Genomic DNA, 18917 nt, shown 5'->3' with positions numbered 1-18917 from the left:
GGGGGTCAAAAATTCGGAAAAAAAGCATTACGTAATATTTGAACGTTCCCCTACATCTTTCAAATGGGGTATTTTTTTCAAAAACTTAGGATTAGTTTCGGCTACTTTCTTGCTCAAGTAAAAATAGTGACTGACTATATTCGAATTAAGGGGAAGCACATTTCTCTTTAATTCCTTAAAGTTTTGCATCGACTTACTCATACTTGACCTCAATGCCAAAATGACGCCTAATCAAAATCTAATGCAGTTGAGCAGCAACATACCTCTTCCTCAACGGTTACATTAACTTATAATAGTAGGCTAATACCTTCAATTGTTATTAACGTTTCATCTCTTGCCAAACGAACGAGGACTATTATTATGCAATAGCAGCTTCAAAGAGTAGAAAAACTTCTTCTTGATCACCTGATCGCTGTTCATCAGGAGAAAATAGACCGAAAATCTTTTTTTTTAAACAACTTATTTTCTGAAACAGATAGACCTTAATATTTTCTACAACAGGTATAGAAAACCGACCCTTCTGCGCATTTTGACACTAATTTTGTCGACCTATGATGAGTTGTTCCGGAGATACGGCCAAATTTCGAGGCCCAAAAATTTCAAACTTCGTGAACCACCTCAATATGACGTCATAATTAAAAAAATTTGGGGTGTAAACTTTTTACCCCAAATGGGACCCCAGGCATTTTGAATTTCAAAAATGGTGAAAAAATGAAACACCCTATGTAAGGCTTACCATCAATAGAAAAAATATAGAAAATGCTTGAGTGTTCTCCCCGGCCTTAAACCTACGTTTGTTATTTATCGAGGGTATTTACCTGGCGAGCAATTTTGTGAAGTTAAACGGACAAAAAAATATAAATGCATGGGTGGCCTGCCACCTAGGTTTGTCAAGGGTTTACGACTTTACGTAGTCTACATGCTCACCACACATGAATGCGAGCATGAGCTCACAATCGCCGCGCGATATCTCGAAACATTGTGCGACGGGAGATCATCATCCCTCTCCCATAACAGTTGATGAAAACAATTTAGTTCTCGAAACGTTTGCTGAACATGAGTTTAGACCAGAGGTGACGAACATGCGGCCCGTCGAAGAACTTTGTGCGGCTCGCAAAACAATTTGATAATCGCTCATGCATTAAAGACATCTCAAAGCTGTTTTATGCCTTCACTGGTACACCTTTCCTTTGCTATTTTCTTGCCCTAAACACTAACTTTCAGGGTTTAAAGTTAGAAAATAGACCTTTCCAACCATATTGCTCCTAAGCCTTCTTCCCAACAAAAGTGAACACAGAACGGTGTGACTTCACGGAAAGTATTGTTTCCTGACAAACGTGGTCACAATAACAATGGACTTCACAATACTAACTACTAACCAACAGTTTGCAACTACGGAGTCATAGATTCTAATATTGCCAACAAAAGGGGTGGGTATGCCTCATACCACTGGATATTGGACACACAGAAGGCGACGATATACAAAATGAGCCGCAACTAACACCATAATGCAGACAGACATTAGGTACCATTCTTTTTTAAAGGTACTTTACTCAAGATTGGATGCTTTCTTGAACAAAGATATTGATATGATTCTCTCGAAAAAGTGCCAATACACCCAAAATCAAAATTGACTAGAATGTTATTTTCAACACGGAAATGTAGCTTTGATATCAGCTTACGCAGAGAAATAAATTTCAATACAATGCTCTTCATAATATTGTTCCTATCACAAGGAACGTAATTATGAGTCTGATTGTAGCTCTATGTGTATTTTCGCAGCACGAACATATGCCGTGGCTGTAAATATATTGGCCCCCATCAGACAAGGTAAAGAGTAAAGACATATAACTCTTTACCTTTGTCACTTTACCATACAACTCTTTACCTTGTTACCTTTACCTATAACTCGTTTACCTTAAAGATCAAACTGTATCTTTCCAAACTGCATCGTCTCTTTTTCATGTAAATTTCAAAGGATTTGAAGTCAAATGAATCCGGGACTCCCTAGAGGCCTAGACCCCACCCCAATAGCTAAAAGTAATAATAATTAATAATTTTCTTGAGTTTTCCAGTTTGCATAGAAAAGGTGAACTACTGTAGCAAAATGGACGTTTTTCTTTAGTTAGTTGCACAAATGTGACATCTTTTGACATCACATTACCACGTTTTCTAAGTAGAACAAACAAAATTGGGACGATACAGCACGAAGGTATCAAAACTGAAGAAGTGATGACTACAACGAGAACGACGTCGAGTTGTTACAGTTACAGAACCGGACACACAATCTAGCTAACAACTCCAAAGGGTCCGCCACATCATTTTGACCAAACCCTCAAAAAAGATTTGTCATGAAGTTTGGCATATCAAGATAAAGTCCCAAAACGATAGTTTTTGCCAGTAAAAGGCGGAATTACAACTCAAATTCTTGTTATAAATCTTCAGGGCTTGGCCAATGTGGTGGATAACTCCGTCCTCAATCCTGTATCCGTGTCCTCCGCTTGCGAGGCGATTTCCTGCAAACAAAAAACGTTAAACAATGAAACACGTCATCACAAATGGCGTCATCGCTTGATGTTATTTATACGCCACCTTTACTAGATATTTTTCATCACTATCATCCTTTTTTTTGATTTTCGACCATCAAAGCAAAAAAAAATATATCACTTGCTATAACGCAGCAGAGGCTCTGAAAAAGGTAGAGGCGACAAAAAGCGCACGTTAAAGCGTGCTCAAGGCTAACTACAAGTGCTACAACAGAACACCTTCATACACGACACTATAAACGCATGTGCAATTGTAACGCAAGTTGGGTAAGAATATCGGGAACTGGAAGATGATACATATTCATCGCTCACCTCACAGCTTTGGAATCTTCTTCCTCTTCCTTAGGTACTTCTTCCTCCTCTTCTTCAAGATCAGCTTTTGTAACCGGTGGTTTTCCATCACCGGCACCATCTGTCAATAAAAACAAGAATCAATTACAAGCAAAAGCCCTTTTCAAGAGAGGCAGATATTTACTAAAAAGGAATGTTAAGATTTTTTTAATTGGCCAGAATGACACAAACCAGAAATGTAAGATAAAAAATATTTAACCTACATAACTAACTGCAGAGTGCAGACAAGACGTCACTGTTTCGACCTCAAGGTCTCATCAGTGCAGTAAACGTACACTACACTTGAATGCCTCATTACTATGAGGCATTCAGGTAATTCAGCTGATTTTTCCATTTGTGGTACTATATATCAAAAAAGCAGGCTCACTGATCTTGTCATTGATACACTCCTGAGTGTCTATCTTTTTTCCAACCCTGGTTTATTTTTTTCCACTCCTGAGTGTCTATCTTTTCCCGGACAACAACGAGGCTACTGCAGAACAGTTAAACCTTAATCTCATCATCCAAGACACGCACAACTTGTGCTCCGTGGACAAGAGGTTGGTAATATAACCAGTGATCACCTCCTTAGTCACCCACATCCAAGATACAGAATAACTGAGTCCCATACCTTCTTCTTCCTCCGATGGTTTATCCTGGGATGCTTGCGTGTCTTCATCCTCCTCTTTCTCTTCAGAGTCTTCTTTAGTTTCCTCTTCCTCCTAGGCGCAAAGATATCATTAACTTTTCTTAAAAGTCGAACTAAAGGAAGATGTGATGAGCGGAACGAGGTGGAAAATAGTTCTAAGTGAAATCAATCGCTGTAAAGAATCGGTCACCCCACTAGCGGAGACAAAACCGAGTTTGGACGATGAAAAGCGCAGATGACTCTGTGCAAAAGTTCATGCAAGCCACAACATCTGCTAGATTACGGAGAAGCTAAAAGCAGACCACGTCTCAAACAATGAGCCTCGGTGAATAAATTGAAAGGTATGAACAAACCTGCTCAAAATTTTTTTGGGGAGTTTTTAGGACCAACCTCATAACCTGAGGTGGTTGCCGCCATGTGATGGAAGAAATAGTTTTTTACCTACCCTACTGTACAGTATAGTATAGTGTATGAGCTGAACTTGCACTGAAGACATGCCAGATAAAATTGCAATTAAATCTCTGCAATGGTGTAATGATTTTTTAAAGTGAGGCGTTGGTGCACTCTTGGTTCAAGAGAGGAGCGAATCCTAATGAACATCAAGTAACGCAGTAGAATCAAAACATTTCATAAATATTTTCAATTAAAACTTCACCATGCAACACCTACCTCTGAATCATGAGGATCCTCAGGCGTCGGTTCATCAGTCTTCTTTGGATCTGACTTCTTTCCTCTACGATAACAATAGATTCTTCAGTTTTAGTAAAAAATGGCTACATTAAAATGAAAGTGAACTTCACCATATCTTCGACAAGCACTTGTGCAGCTATGAGTCAATTGAACAACAAACAGGATGAAAACTTTAAAACGTGACGTGCGAATGCACTTCCCAGCAAACTGTTGCACGAATCTGGCCAACGTAAATCAAAAACTGAAAATAAGCAAAATCGGTAAAGTCCTTAATCTCAGCGCAGTGGAAACTTGATGAAAATCATTTGTTAGCGTTTTACTTCGTGATAAAACCAAAGTACTTCAAACACACCCAGTCACCCACCCATAAGCCAGTAAAGCTGGTGAAAGGATGCCACTCTATTCCTTAGAACAGGGGTGGGCAAGCTTTTAGGACCATAGGCCAAAATCTTTTTATTTTTTGACAAACGGGCCATTTGAGAATAGTTAGCAACAACAAACCTTATTTAGCTTCCACACTGAAACTGTTACTACATGTAAGCATAATTTGATTAAGTTTCACACTCACAAAGCTTCGAAAACTTTACTAAACGAGCTTTTCTATAAATTTGGAGGTTAATTTTTTGTGAGATTAACAACCTTGCTAGGCTAGCCCTGCAGCCAGCTACAACAGACCAATCGTGTGATTAAACAAAGTTTTAACAATTGTTTAACTGTGACGGAACAATAAACCAAATTAACAATGCCTAGTTGCCCAGCAATAAACTTCAGATTAGACCATTTATAACAAAATGCCAATAATATAGAATGATTGACGTTGTGTGCATTGGAAGAAATAGTAATGGATTGAGTTAAAGCATTTGTTTCCGCCAATATCAGGCGGGCCACATTAAATAACACAACGGGCCGTACTTTGCCCATGTCTGCCTTAGAACATAAAGGAAATGCTTATTATACAAAAATCAAATATTGCTCAAAACAGTTGATAATTTTGTTACCAGAAAAACTTAAAATCAGTAAAGTCCTAACCCGCAGCATAGCTTGCAGATGAGGAGGAGGGGAAGAATGATCACCAGAGCCGCGATGATCCAGAGCCAAGGCTTCTCCTCCACAGTTTTCGTCAAACCGGAGACAAAACCAGGCTGAAAAGAAAAAAGGATATGATGCAATCAAGGCTACAGCTGAAACAAGAATTAATCTGCCCACCGCGAAAGAAAAGACAATTTAAAACTAAAACTACTTAAGCAGACTAGCAGACCAATTCTTCCTATTTACATATTCGATTTGATGATTGCCGTCCTCCTAAGAAACATTTATCCGTCACATTATTAATATATCTCAACAAAATACAGCAAAGATTCCATTTTCTGTAGTCCCAGCTGACATCATTAACAGTTATGTCTGGTAGACCAGAGATTTCATAAGGAAACATCTATTTCAAACAGCTCTACCTCCATTCTCCAACACAAAAATTCGCTGGCTACAAAACGTAAAGGTCCCATGCTCAGTTACTGAGCCTCGGGAAATGAGAAGATAAGGTTCTACATAGGTAAGTCCATACTTTTGTCGTTATTTCGGGGATAATTTAGCCTCGGCCCTCGGGGTGAGAAGATAAGGTTCTCATCATACAAGGCCTTCAGCACTAACGAGAGTAGGGTAGCCAGTACCTTTCTCTGCGTAATCTGTTTAGACAAATACTTGACCCTTTGTGCTGCGTAACCATTTCGTATGTGAGCAGGATAGCAGTTTCTCAATACATAGGTAAGGCAGTGGCGCCGGCAGGGGGGGGGCAGGCGGGGCAGCTGCCCCCCCAATGTTTTGGGCATCATCTTTTTAATTTTTTTTTTTTTTATTAATACATATTAATATATTTTTTTTAATATTTGGATCCCAACCTCAAGTAAGTCAACTCAAGTTGCAAGGGGGGGGGGGGGGGTAAAAGCTCTCTCTTTAAAAAAAAGTATGGAAAACCTTGATGACTAAATTGTACAGTAGATTAAAAGATTTTCTACAGAAGCAAAGATATAGACTTTTTAAAGTTTTAACTAACGTCACATTGATGTAGAAAAATAACAACCTATTCAAATTGCTGATATCTCACACTCCCATGACTTCTTCCGCGCGCATTTTGGCATTGGTTGCTTGCAGTGATTCTTTCACTTAAACAAAACGTTTTGTTTCAGCAGTTTTGCGTTGTTCGATTCTTAAGTTGTAAAGGAGACTCAATTTCTCCAATATTTATGTTTCTTCTTTAATCTCAGCAGAGTATAAAACTTGTAAAAGTTTTTCATCCATACGACGTCATGAATGAAATTATATCTCAAATCAGCGTAATGACGTGACATCATCTAAACATTTTACCGAATAATAAATTAACAAATTCGATCGTAAAACGTGGTTTGGTGGTGGTAAATATTACGTAATGAAAAAAATGTGATAAGGTTGGAAGACATTACGTCATGTATTTTCAATACAAATATGAAGTTTAAAATTTATTCTTTTGTTTATAGTCGTAATCCACCTTCGAAGCGGTACTACAAAGAACAATTTTCGATAAGGGGGGCATCAAGAATAAGTCGACATGACTTTTAACCCTTAGAAGGTTGGGCTCCTGAAGTCTTGCTTAGTTTGGGGGGCTGTCAATTCTTCTTATGCTTTAGGAGTGATATCTCTGTTATTTTGGCATGGTTTCAAAATTTGGGATTCACTTTGTAAAATTATTCACGCTGAGCATATCCGAAAATTAAAACTATGTGAATTTTAGAACTGCTCATATACGTTGAAATGTTGAGGTCACTTATGAGTGTAATTTGTAGCGTGAGTTTACACATTATTTTTTGGTAGAGTAATGAAGAACGTGCATAGTAATGTTGTGATTAATTTTTTTTACATTATTTTACATACAGCCAATGCCCTTCACGCTGTGAAACAGTTAGGATTAACGAGACATGGGCCAAATTAATTAGGCTACTTTCATCCAGCTGGTGGGAAAATGTTTCACAATAGAATATGAAATATTTCAGAGGATGTGCTGAGAAATGCCTTATATCTTTCAATTTATAACTTTTATTCGCTCAAAATTTCAGTTCAATAGAGGTGAATAAAAGTTAGGAAAAGTCAAGAAATCTCGTAGTCGCAGCCTCAGTGGTTTTAGAGATACAACTGTTGATACAAAAAAGTTGAATTGACAGCCCCCCCCCCAACCTTCAAAGGGTTTGCATTGAGTCAACAGATCTATGCCTGGTTTACGTCAGCTCCGGGGATCAGTGAAATATAAGGTTGTCATCTTCAGTGCAACAAGACCATTGATTGATTGGTTTAGTGAGGATTCGTAGTCCCATTGCTTTCATTTTGAGTGATCATACTGATTTTCAATTTATTCCTACAAGACGTTACGTAATGAAAAAATATATAACTAAGGTTGGAAAACATTACGTCATGTCTTTTCAATTCAAAATGAAGTTTAAAATTTATTCTTTTGTTCATAGTCGTAATCTTCCTTCAAAGCGGTATTACAAAGAACACTTTTCGATAAGGGGGGCATCAAGAATATGTCGACATGACTTTTAAGGTTTACGTCAGCTCCGGAGATCAGTAAAATATAAGGGTCTCACTATCGTGATTGTAAGCCGCGGGAAATTTTTTCTCTAAAAAACAGATTCCCAGGAAGTTAAACATTTTTTCCAGCCCTGGTAGAAAACAAGAGAAATTAAATAATATGCCACTGTCTTGCATGTCTTGCACCAGTGGCGTAGCCAAGGGAGGGGGGTTCGGGGGTTTCAACCTTTCAAATTGAATTTACGGATGTTAATACATTGTTTACAAGAAAAGTTGTAGCCTATGATGTAGTTTCTCGTCAAACTGTGCAAGGATGCAAGCCATCTGCAACTGCTAAGATCGCTTGTTCGATCTAGATTAACATCTAAACACTAGCTATTCGTTATACAAAACTTGAATATATCAGAAATAGCCTAAAGTAACTTCATTGTCTCAAAGTTTTTTGTTTGACACTCATCAAGATGTATGACCTCTATGACGTTACATTTTCTAAACTTTGGGTTGACTTCAAAGCATAAAAGTTAGTGACTTACCGGAATAAGATCGTTTTTTGAATCAACCAAGGAGAAAATTGACCTAATAAAACTGTAATAATCTCGCAAAAAAAAAGCAATCAACCTATGTCTCTAAAACAAAGTTTGCCTAATTTTAAACGAAACTGCATTAAAATAGCGAGTTTTACCAGTACCAAGCATTGAAATATCTCAGTCTGGAATTAGCAACAAGAAAACATAGAGACTTAGCTTCATTTTCGAAAAATGCCCAAGAAAACATGATCTTATCCTTTTGCTATGCCACCGGACAGCACCATTTTACAGAAATATTCATACCCACAATTTTGTTGAAAATGCTCTCAGAATGCACCAAACTGAAAGTAATTTTTCAAAATTTTCTGGGGGAGGCCCCCCAGACCCCCCGCCGCTAAGTGTCGCCTTCGGCGAACACGCCATCGGGCTTCGCCCGCCGGCTGTCAACACCCCCCCTTTCAAAATTTTTGACTATGCTACTGTCTTGCACTGTCAATATTTTGCCCCCCCAATGTTGAAGGTCTGGCGGCGCCACTGAGGTAAGGCCATATTTTTGTTGTTATATTATATGTTTTTCTAATATTCTTATACATTGTATAGAAAAAAAATTCCTTTAAAGTCTTGAAAAGGACTATAGCATGTCAATTATCGAAAAAGTTTGCTATTTTAATTTTATTTTGTTTTTGCAATAATGTTAAATGTTGTGGTGTTGCTAAGCATTGTTTGTTTACGGTTGAAAAAAGCAACCTCTCTACCCAAATTGAATTAACAAGCAAGCGCCCATCTCCTGCGCTATGCTACCTCGGATTTATCATGCAAGCCACACAACTGTCTGTCAATCTTGTAGGCGGGATCTACGTGAGTGGTTTAAAGTCAATATAGCCTGCAAATAAGCGGCACGGGCAGGATGAGGTTTCATAAGATGCTTTTCTAGCCTGAACATTCACCACGCACACTACACTACCCACCCTAACCCACTCATGCATGAAACTAAGCCACTCATGCATGAACCTTTTTTCTTAATCTCTCTTGTCGCTTTTTATCATTCTCTAGCTGCCTAAGCAACCTTTTGACTTCCTGTATAACAAGGTATTAATTGAACTCGGTGTTAACGATGCGAATGAAGACGAAACCGTAAAACAGCATGAAGTACCAACTGATGGCACAGCGACGACAAAACTTGAGAATTCATGTCAGAAATGGACAATAGTTGCACAAAACTGATATCTACAATATTCTACATGTCGCAGACCTTGTTGAACAATGAACATAAAACTTTTGCCAAAAAAAAGAAAAGCTAAAAATTTAACAAAACATACCAAGAGGACTTGTTTTAATGTTTGTGTGCCAAATGCTGAAACCTTAACCGTCAGAGCCACGAAACTCACTTTCATTAAAAATATTGTTATGACAACACCTAACGTCAAAGCAATGATATTTTAGATATTTTAGTTCACCTCGTTACTGGCGCGGAACGATTTCTTGATCTTCCATGTCTTGTCCGCATAGTCATCCGCCACACTCTTGTCACTGGTGATGAGGATGTTGTCAAAGAGGATGTTGTCACTCATCGACCAGAGTTCGAATCCGAGCGCGCCCTGAACGCCATACACAATGAGGTGAAGTCACAAGACATGACATTGTTAACAGTTTATTCTCGAACCACGACACAGTCGTAGTGAATACCGATGGCTCGGCCGGTTAAGCGTCGTATTTCAGAAACAGGTTTTCATTCAGTGGCATCTGGTGGATAAAATGATACCAATCGGAAACTTCACTCTGGCAAACGCCGTGACCGGGCCTGCGTCTGTGGTTCAAAGCCTCTACAAATATGCGAAACTGACAGTAATCACTCAAAGAACCTTTTTCCGTGTGAGGATGAATTATTTTTACAATCAATCAAAATGCAAACGTTCTTTTCTGTTGTCATAACTTTATAAGCCACAACCGCCAGAGAAAGAACATAAACAGTGAACATCAATCATGATCATCCTTTGACATTTCGCAAGGAAGTTCTTGTTAGTTTGATGCATCACTTTTCATGTACAGTCAAAATCTATCCACTCTCCATTTGCAGAGCAAAGGTGTCAGGATCAAAGATGCTGTTTCTTGACAGCAAATAATTAAATCTTAATAAAAGCGATGACTACGTAACAAACAATATTGACACTATAACAAATTAGAACAAAGTTACTGTTAGTGTTACAACCACCCAAAGTGCTCTTCACGGACAAATACTTACAATTGAGGTCATCTTGTAAGGTTCCTTGTCTTCAAAGTAGTCGGGATTTGGAATCACTCGAGGCTTCCAGATTCCTTTGTAGTTAGGGTTGGCAATTTGAGGAGCCCTCCATTTGCCTTTAAATTCAGGGTTGTCGATCATCGGGGGCTCCCAGGCCCCGCAACCCGACACCTCCTTGCACTTAGGGTTATCAACCTAATGGAGACGCAGAAACAATGTTAACCCAATTGCCAAAAAGATTTATATTGTTTCTGAAATTCTAAACATATCTAAACCGAATTAAACAAACAAAACTAAAAATACGCCGTCAAAATATAATTAAATGATCTGAAAATTACTTAATTAATTTCGATCAAGAAATCAACGGCTGATCTGGATTCCATCAATTGAACGCTGAGCCAAAGATCCAAGACACACCTTAGGGGCTTCCCACTCTCCATCCATCTCATCATCCCAGTCCTCTGGGCGAGCAGAATCTGGATCGTCAATGTAGAGCGACTCTTCTTCTAACCAATCTTCAGGCATCTCTGCCTCAGGATCAGCAATCTTTTTAGGAGCATCCTCATCCCTGTGAACATGTAAAGTTTCTTTCCCTCAATCCAAGTATGACGTCAAGCATTTACGTAGAAGTGAGGACTTAGCCTGTGCGTAATGTTTCTATTATACATCACACACATCATGCGTTTGTTATGCAAATGTTGTCGTAAAACACGGGTACGCAAAGAGGTATGAACACTTGAATAACGACAGAGTTGGACAAAGCGACATCTGTTGATGAGATACAGATCTAAACAATCTCCCGTAATAAATGCAATGAAGGAAATCAAGGACGAAGTGGACTTCATCATCATCGGGTTTTATGTTTTAACATGCCGGTTTTGCGGGGCATTTCTACACTCGTAGGTCCCACTTTCATTTTTTTTTTCTTTTTTTTTCTCACGCTTTTACAAAGTAAGCAGCAAAGATTTTGCTCTCCAGGTCTAAATATATAAATTGGATTAAAGAAAAACTTAGGCCTGGAGAATAGCAAATTTTAGTCAAATTTAGAAAGGAATTTAATTGTGGTCATTTCAATCCAAAAATTTTCGAAATCGATAAAGAATTCGCAAAGACAGAACAATTCAAAGAAACCCATGTATCAAGAATCCAAGTCTGCGGTTGCCGCATGTAACAAACAAGCAATTGACTCGCCAGCCTCTGCTTTGAAAGAATAGGGATGAGGAAAGTAAATTATTATCCAGTGAAGCAATTGAAGTACAGTACGGTAGAAAATTTATCAAACAACCATTAGTAAGCCATGTGGATTAATTGTTTTACATTCTATTGTGTAACATCTTGTTTGCTGCCCATTATCAAATCGGTTCAAAGTTTGTCCTAAATTTTTTTGTTTTAAATTCAGTTGTTTTTTAAACTTTTCTGGATTAGTGTGTGTTGTATCGGTATAAATCAATTTAATTAAACCAGCGCAAGAGTTTTTAATGATAATTTACTTAGTTTTTGACATAAAAATCGAACGTTGGCCAGCAATCAAGCCTAGTCAGTTTTTAAGCAGAGCTGCCAGACAAGTTTGATCAATCGCACTTAGCCTAAATCGACAAAAATGCTTTTTTTTTCTTGCTTTTATTTCAATGCGAAGGGTTTGATTTTTTTAATTGAATTTAAATTTTGTTGCTTTATGTCAGTGGAAAAGTGACAAAAATTGTCATAAATTGTTATTTTGGGCTCAAACTTTGTAATGATACGTCGTCTGGATTTGATTTGTTAAATTTCATCTGAAGAAAACATTATTGACCTATTGTGTTATTCGGTTACACTCAAATCATTTCTCATTTACATTCTATTCAATTTGTTTGTCAAATTATATGGTCACATTGCGCTAGTTTCATGCAGCCTATCAGGTACCACTGAGAGTCACTCAGCCATTTCTTTTATGACAGAACAATAGGCTTAGGCTATACCTTTTTTTTAAATTGTGATTATTTTTGTATTGTAATACTGTTACTGAAAATGTTTTTACTCGTAGCCTTGAACTATTTATTGGCTTGAACTTTTCTTGGTTGCACTGAAGTTTAAACGCCCCTGCTACAAGAGTTTATTGATTTCAAAAGTTTTTCCTATTTTTAATCACCCGGAATAAAGTTTATATTTGAATAAAACCACAGGACTTCACTTAAGGATCGCAGCAGCACATGATTTTTTTTTTTCATTAATATTAATCAACATCAGCCTATCTTGTTTCAACGTAATTTGCCGATGCTTGACATTTGTCACATTAAGAACTGGGAAGCGCAGCTGACTCGATGACTGATATAGTCTTTCGCTGCTTCCTGTCTGTTGTGGTATTTAGATAGTTATGGTACTACAGTATTTTATTCGTATTGTTTATAATTGTACCGTACTATTGTCGCAACAGACGAAATAAAAGGTTTCTCTCTCTCTCTCTCTCTCTCCAGATGACTGGTTAATAGTGATATTTTATGACGAAGTTCCGTAATGACCATTGACCAAGCACCTTCGAAGGAAATATTTACATCTGCTTTATAGCATTGAGTTATAAATGCCAGCCAATACAATACTTTTTTCCAAATCGGTTATAGGCAAATTGTTCGAAAAGCATTTCTTCGTATACATCAAATTTTAACTGCATGCATGAAAAAATGCTTTAGGAAGAATTGTTTTACGAACAATTGCTTACGAACAATTTGTCGGACACCTTCCAAATCAAACTAAACGATTTCAAATATTAAACCAACTAAAAGCATCTTTCAAACCAACCGGTCGCTTGCATTTCGGTTTTGGGAAAATTTTAACTAATCTTTGCCTAGAAACATGATACGTATATTTCCGCTTTAACTCACTGATCGTCAGTTAAAAGAAGCTTTTCCCAATTAAACTTAGACAATTTTAAAAATAGAAAAAAAGCAGTTAAATGAGTTTAACCCATCCATGCAACCTACCAGTCGTCGGGTTTGGATGCGTCCGGGTCGGGGATCTTCTCACGTTCATCCCAATCCTCAGGCTTCTTATCATCTTTGTCTTCAATCTCCTTGGGAGGATTGACAGGAGGACTGGAATGAAATTATCTTGTAAGATCAGTTGGTCAGGAGGAAGTAGCAATGAGACAGCTTATGTTACCAGTAAATTAGTCCTCTTAGATAACGAATTCAACATTTATAGACCTTGAATAAATATAATAAAAGACTGATTTCCGGATTTGGCAGGGGCACCTTGTTGCTGCAGCTGCGTCATTTTGCCGAAATGAGTAATGGGATTACAGTATTAGGCATTTGACAATTTGGTGTCCGCTTCATACTTAAAATACGTTGAACGAATGAACATATACAAATATCGCATAATAATTTATATTTGAATAAGGACCTTCTGTTCTGATCATTCTCCTTTTAGGGTGAAACAGGCTGTCAAGGGTTTAGAGAAATAATAACTATATTTGATTTAATAATTTTATATGTAATATGCGCAAATTTGCATGTCTGTGACGTGGCACGTCGCCGTCGGTAGACAATCGTAAACATTTTCAATTCCATCTGGTACCCTCATTTGAAACTCTCTAGCAGCTTTCTGGTATACTGCGGGAACATCATTAATCTGGGGATGGTAAAAGATGGAATGGCCCGTTTCGGTGAGTCCGATTCGGTGAGTCTGATTCGGTGAGTCCGATTCGGTGAGTCCGATCCCTTAACGGGGGATTTTTTCAATTTTTTTTTTTAATTATCGGGTACCGTAGCCTAATTATCATTGCCGTTTTAGGGGTTAGAGGTTAGGAACTCACCGAATCAGACTCACCGAATCGGACTCACCGAATCGGACTCACCGAATCGGACTCACCGAATCGGACTCACAGAATAGTAGCAGACCCGGTAAAAGAATAGACCCTCGGCCCCAGATGCTCACGACGACGACTTGAAATTGTGCGTCAACAATGCGATATTTTCAATATCATTGTGCTCAAACACCATGCGCGTCATCATGCTTTGAGCAATGACATGAGGCTAACAAGGTAGCCTATGGCAATGCCCCTGTAAAATGCTCCTAACAAAAGTTGACCTTTTTGTACCTCCACTATACCTCCCAGAAAACAATCACATAAAGAACCCAAAATGCAAGTAAGCTTACATTTATAGCACTGAAGTTGAAGACAGTATATATATATAGTTTTCGAAACGATTGCTTGCTGAACATGAGTTTAGCATCTACATTCTGGGTTCTTTATTTTTTGATCAGATTAACCAGGTGTTCAAACAATCACACATTTTGTGAAAACCACTAGGCCTATTGATTGCGTTTGAAGTAGGAAAGAAGAAAATCCTTCCAACCTGACATCTGTGAGAAGATTTCCAGAGTTGATGACAGTCTGGTCAATGTAGATTGTGAATGAATTATCAGGCTTCACAACTAGAGTGTACAAGTGGGAGGCCTTGTCGGTGTAGAAGGACTTGAAGTCAGTTGTGGGTTTCTTGGCATGTTTTTCTTCAAATTCTCCAGTTTTGGGATTTTTATGACGGAAAATAAAATGAAGCTGAGCAAATTTTCAAGATTTTAAGCAAATTGTTAAAAAATACACAATATAATATACAAAAACGGTACATCCACAAATAAGCAAAAGTGGTGCACCAGAGGCAACTTTTCGGTCAGGGGTTCCGTCTGGGGAATTACTAACCTGGCCGGAGTTTCCGGCCTTATTGGCAATGTTAAGGCTCATTTAAAACGGTCCATTTTGGGGTGTTTAAGCACTTTAAGGGGGCAGTTCTACTTAGAAAAAAAAAATTCAAATTTATTTTATTGATATATATTGGAAATTTATGGTAGATTCCGAATATGCAGTCAGTTTTTACTTATTTGCCCTCATTAGGCTTCAAACGGAAGGTTTTCTGAACGCACCTCAGTTTAAAATGTGAATAAAAATTTGCATTTTTGTGAGAATGTTAGTTGCAAGATGTTTTGTATTTTCCCTTACAAAATCTAACAATGAATAAGCTAAATAGCGCCACCAGTATTTTGTTCATTATGTATATTTTAGTTGTTGTGAATGGACATAGAAGAAAAAAAGTCACATTTACAGTCAAAGGCATAAATTCACTTAATTCTATTTTTCAAATGCGATTTACTCAAAATCATGTTTTTGTGCACTAAAAATGTTTCTTCCAGAAAACTACTAGTCACAACTGGCTAAAAATTTTAACAGACGTACAGTAGGCCCTTACGCACATAATGATTGAGTTTTGTTTCAATATTCAGAGTAATAAATATTTTATTACCAAATCCTGAAGTCAAATTTGCTCTCGATGCATAGCAATTATGAATTTTTTTTTCTTTAAAAATATATATACGAGTTAAAAGAAATCCCCTCTACCAATTTATGGCTAGGATACCCTACTAGGATCACCATGCAGTTTGAAGTCCCTACCTCTAGCCATTTTCGAGTTTTTAGGGCTGCAATGGAGACAATCGGTTGATTTTATGTACAAATTTTAAAATGGTATAAACCCTTTATGGATTGCCCCAGCCTAACAAAGCAAATATTTTTGGATAGCTTGTTTCCTCCTTTTTCCAGCAATACGTATACGGTTTGTTGGGGTTTGTGGGTGAACTTTTGTGTGTAGATTGTTATTTATGACAAGTACAAAAATGCGATTCTAAGTAGAACTGCCCCCTTAAGTAGATTTCAAATTTGATACTGTTTTCTATTCACCCAATGCAGAATTAGCAATGATATTTATGGTTTCAACTAACGGTACATTTGTAAACAAAGAAGACATCAATTGATGGTGAGTTTGATGTGTCTTCTTTGTTTACAGAATTGTTTTTAAAATAATGAAGATATTTGATTGGCTTTCTTGATCCCGTTTTCAATCCTGCATTAAAGATCAATGTTACATGCAACATGGGTATTGTTACATTATAATGGTATGGATACAAAAAATAGATTTAAGCAAGGTCATGAATTTGACCATAGCCGCAGGCGCACACACTTCCGACTCCGGGCCAGTGCCATTGCGAAAAAATTTCCACAATCGGAGGTTGTTCTATCACTAATGCAGTTTGTTAATGCAAAGAAAAAATAATTAAATTGTTCCATTCCTTATACAAACTTACTTGAAAAAAGTACGTAACACATCTCCCAGTGGCATCTTGACATAACAAAAAACTTCAAACAGGAAAACAAAGTTCTTTTTGTGCAGAACTTCCACTAGATCAACCTACCTTATAGTCCTCCCCACACTTGTCAGGTCCAAACATGATTGTATACGGGGTCTTGTCATGGAAGGTTTCCTGATTAAACAAAGTTCTTTAAACGTATTCGAACATGACCACGAATTTACATATTACAGGAAAAAAGCATCAAGTATAATATTTCAAAGCTATATATACATAGTATACAACTAGAAAAAAGTTTTTTTTTACCAAGTTCAAATCATCAGTTTGGGAGAGCAATTTGACATAAGCACCACCACATTCAATACCAGACTGAAAGTTAACTTCGTATTGCATGATGAATGGTTTGCCATCAAATACAAAGGGACGATCAAGAGGGATTGCAATGGCATGATGTCTGAAACATAAAATAATAAACTCATAGAGAGTGTAAGTGACAACGGCCTGAGTTTTAACTCTTTAATAGGAAAAAATTTTGAGTAAGAAAGTGATCATTTGTGCGACGCCATTTGAAGTTTCGAACAACCTACTGAAATTTTAAACAACGCATCAGGACGTCACAACGCACAGTCTGAGAATGAATGTAATAAACAAATAAAGCACAACCAATTTTTAAATGTTGAAATTTATCAATCATGCTGCAAACTCTCACGGAAACTTTCATGGACCCTTTGAAAATGCTCCACGGACGCCTTGGGGTCCGCTGACCCACTGTTGAGAAATGCTGCATGGATTTGTAAAATCATCCTACTAATATACAGTCATTTATTTGCATGATAAACAAAATTAAGTAAAATTTTAGTTAAATTATACTCAAATAAACAACAAGAAGCAAGTCACCCAAAACTTACTTGGCTTTGTCTTTGAGCAACAACCCAGAATCTCCTGGCAAAGCATTCTCTATAGATGACTGAATAGTCCACTTCCCATTGTACTTTGCAATATCGGAGTCAACACCATCTTTAGTGGCTTTAGAAGCTGTCCAACTAAAAATAATCATGACAGTAAATCATATGACCATTTGTTCTTTTTCAATTCAAGTTGTGCAACTTCGACTAGTACGTTATTCTTGCGACTGATATTTGACTTCTGAGATAGGCTATTGCTTATAGCAGATATCAAAAACATACTTTCTAATTGTGATTTATTCTTCACATGTGGTAGAAATTTTTCTGGCAATAGCACAGTACCGAATATGTTTTATTAAATTATTTAGTGGTGTTTACTGTTAATGACGACATTCAATATATATAATATATATTATATATATCAACAAAAACTGTGAAAGATCGTTTTTAGTGCAATAACTAAAAAAAATACTAATCCAGTTACATCAACATCAAGGATACACAAATTACACACAGGTAGAATATAAAATATCAGTGAGGTATTTGAATTACATTTAATAGTGAAATTAGCTCAATACTCAAACAAAAAATCAGGTATATAATAGGCTACCTTTCAAGTGCGTCATCTGAATCAAAAGGCTCAGCCAAATAACTGTCACCACTTGGCAAGGGAGTGGAATAGTCTGGGGGAGGCTGCAAATCAAATGCTGACTTATTGCTTTACCAAACATAATGCTTAGACTTGACAATTGACATTAATAGAAATGCAAATTTAGTATGTTACTAACAAGCAAAAGACAATACCAATAAGTTATTTGTTCACTCACGACACGATCTAATGTCTCATATCTCCAATATATATATAAGAATTTAACCAAACACAGTAGGCTACATGAACATAGAATAAGTACCGGTTTGTAACATAGAATAAGTAACATAGAATAAGTACCGGTCAAAAGTACCGGTTTGGGAATGGGAAGTTTAACATTTCCCATTTACACCTGCATGACAACAATGTTGGCGGGTGAGGACTTGAATAAAACAGAAAGCAAAGGTCAACAAGGTGTTAAAAAGTCATAACCAAATCATGACAATACTTACCGGAGAGTTTTCATCAGCACCAGCTGACAAACTTACAAAAAACACAACAGTTATGAAAATACCTAAACTATTCATTATATCCAATAATCTCTAAAACTAATTAAATATATATAATATTACATAGCATCACCCTAAAGATGCAAATAAACACTTATTAGCAAAGACAGAACAATGAATTTGTTTGCGATTAAAGATGCAAAGTAAAACACAAATTCTGCGTAAAATACAATTAATTTCCAACACCATAACAAA

The 18917-nt window shown here is 37.1% G+C and overlaps 1 protein-coding gene across 1 annotated transcript; it reads right to left on the bottom strand.

Moving 5' to 3' along the window:
* Positions 1-1306: 1306 nt before the first annotated feature.
* LOC145769420 (calnexin-like) lies at positions 1307-18798 on the bottom strand. The gene is made up of 15 exons (XM_082581063.1): positions 18666-18798; positions 18175-18257; positions 17568-17702; positions 16966-17113; positions 16765-16833; positions 14877-15079; positions 13500-13610; positions 10960-11110; positions 10543-10737; positions 9758-9898; positions 5245-5357; positions 4195-4258; positions 3508-3598; positions 2859-2958; positions 1307-2516 (listed from the first exon to the last, which is right to left on the bottom strand). The coding sequence occupies exons 1-15, from the start codon at positions 18738-18740 to the stop codon at positions 2477-2479; spliced, it is 1719 nt and encodes a 572-aa protein (XP_082437189.1). The 5' UTR covers positions 18741-18798; the 3' UTR covers positions 1307-2476.
* Positions 18799-18917: the final 119 nt, after the last annotated feature.

Source organism: Aplidium turbinatum, chromosome 1 (genome assembly GCF_918807975.1).
Source record: "Aplidium turbinatum chromosome 1, kaAplTurb1.1, whole genome shotgun sequence".
Taxonomy (NCBI): Eukaryota; Metazoa; Chordata; class Ascidiacea; order Aplousobranchia; family Polyclinidae; genus Aplidium; species Aplidium turbinatum.
This window is presented reverse-complemented; position numbering and strand designations above follow the sequence as displayed.

What these genes read in the sequence shown, in the direction of transcription:
- LOC145769420 (XM_082581063.1), bottom strand. Translation starts at nt 18,740, where the DNA reads ATGAATAGTTTAGGTATTTTCATAACTGTTGTGTTTTTTGTAAGTTTG. An exon ending in AGTGTGGGGAGGACTATAAG is followed by an intron (nt 15,080 to 16,764) that starts GTAGGTTGATCT and finishes AAATTTGCTCAG; the next exon opens with CTTCATTTTATTTTCCGTCA. An exon ending in AGGATCCTCATGATTCAGAG is followed by an intron (nt 3,599 to 4,194) that starts GTAGGTGTTGCA and finishes CTTTGCGCCTAG; the next exon opens with GAGGAAGAGGAAACTAAAGA.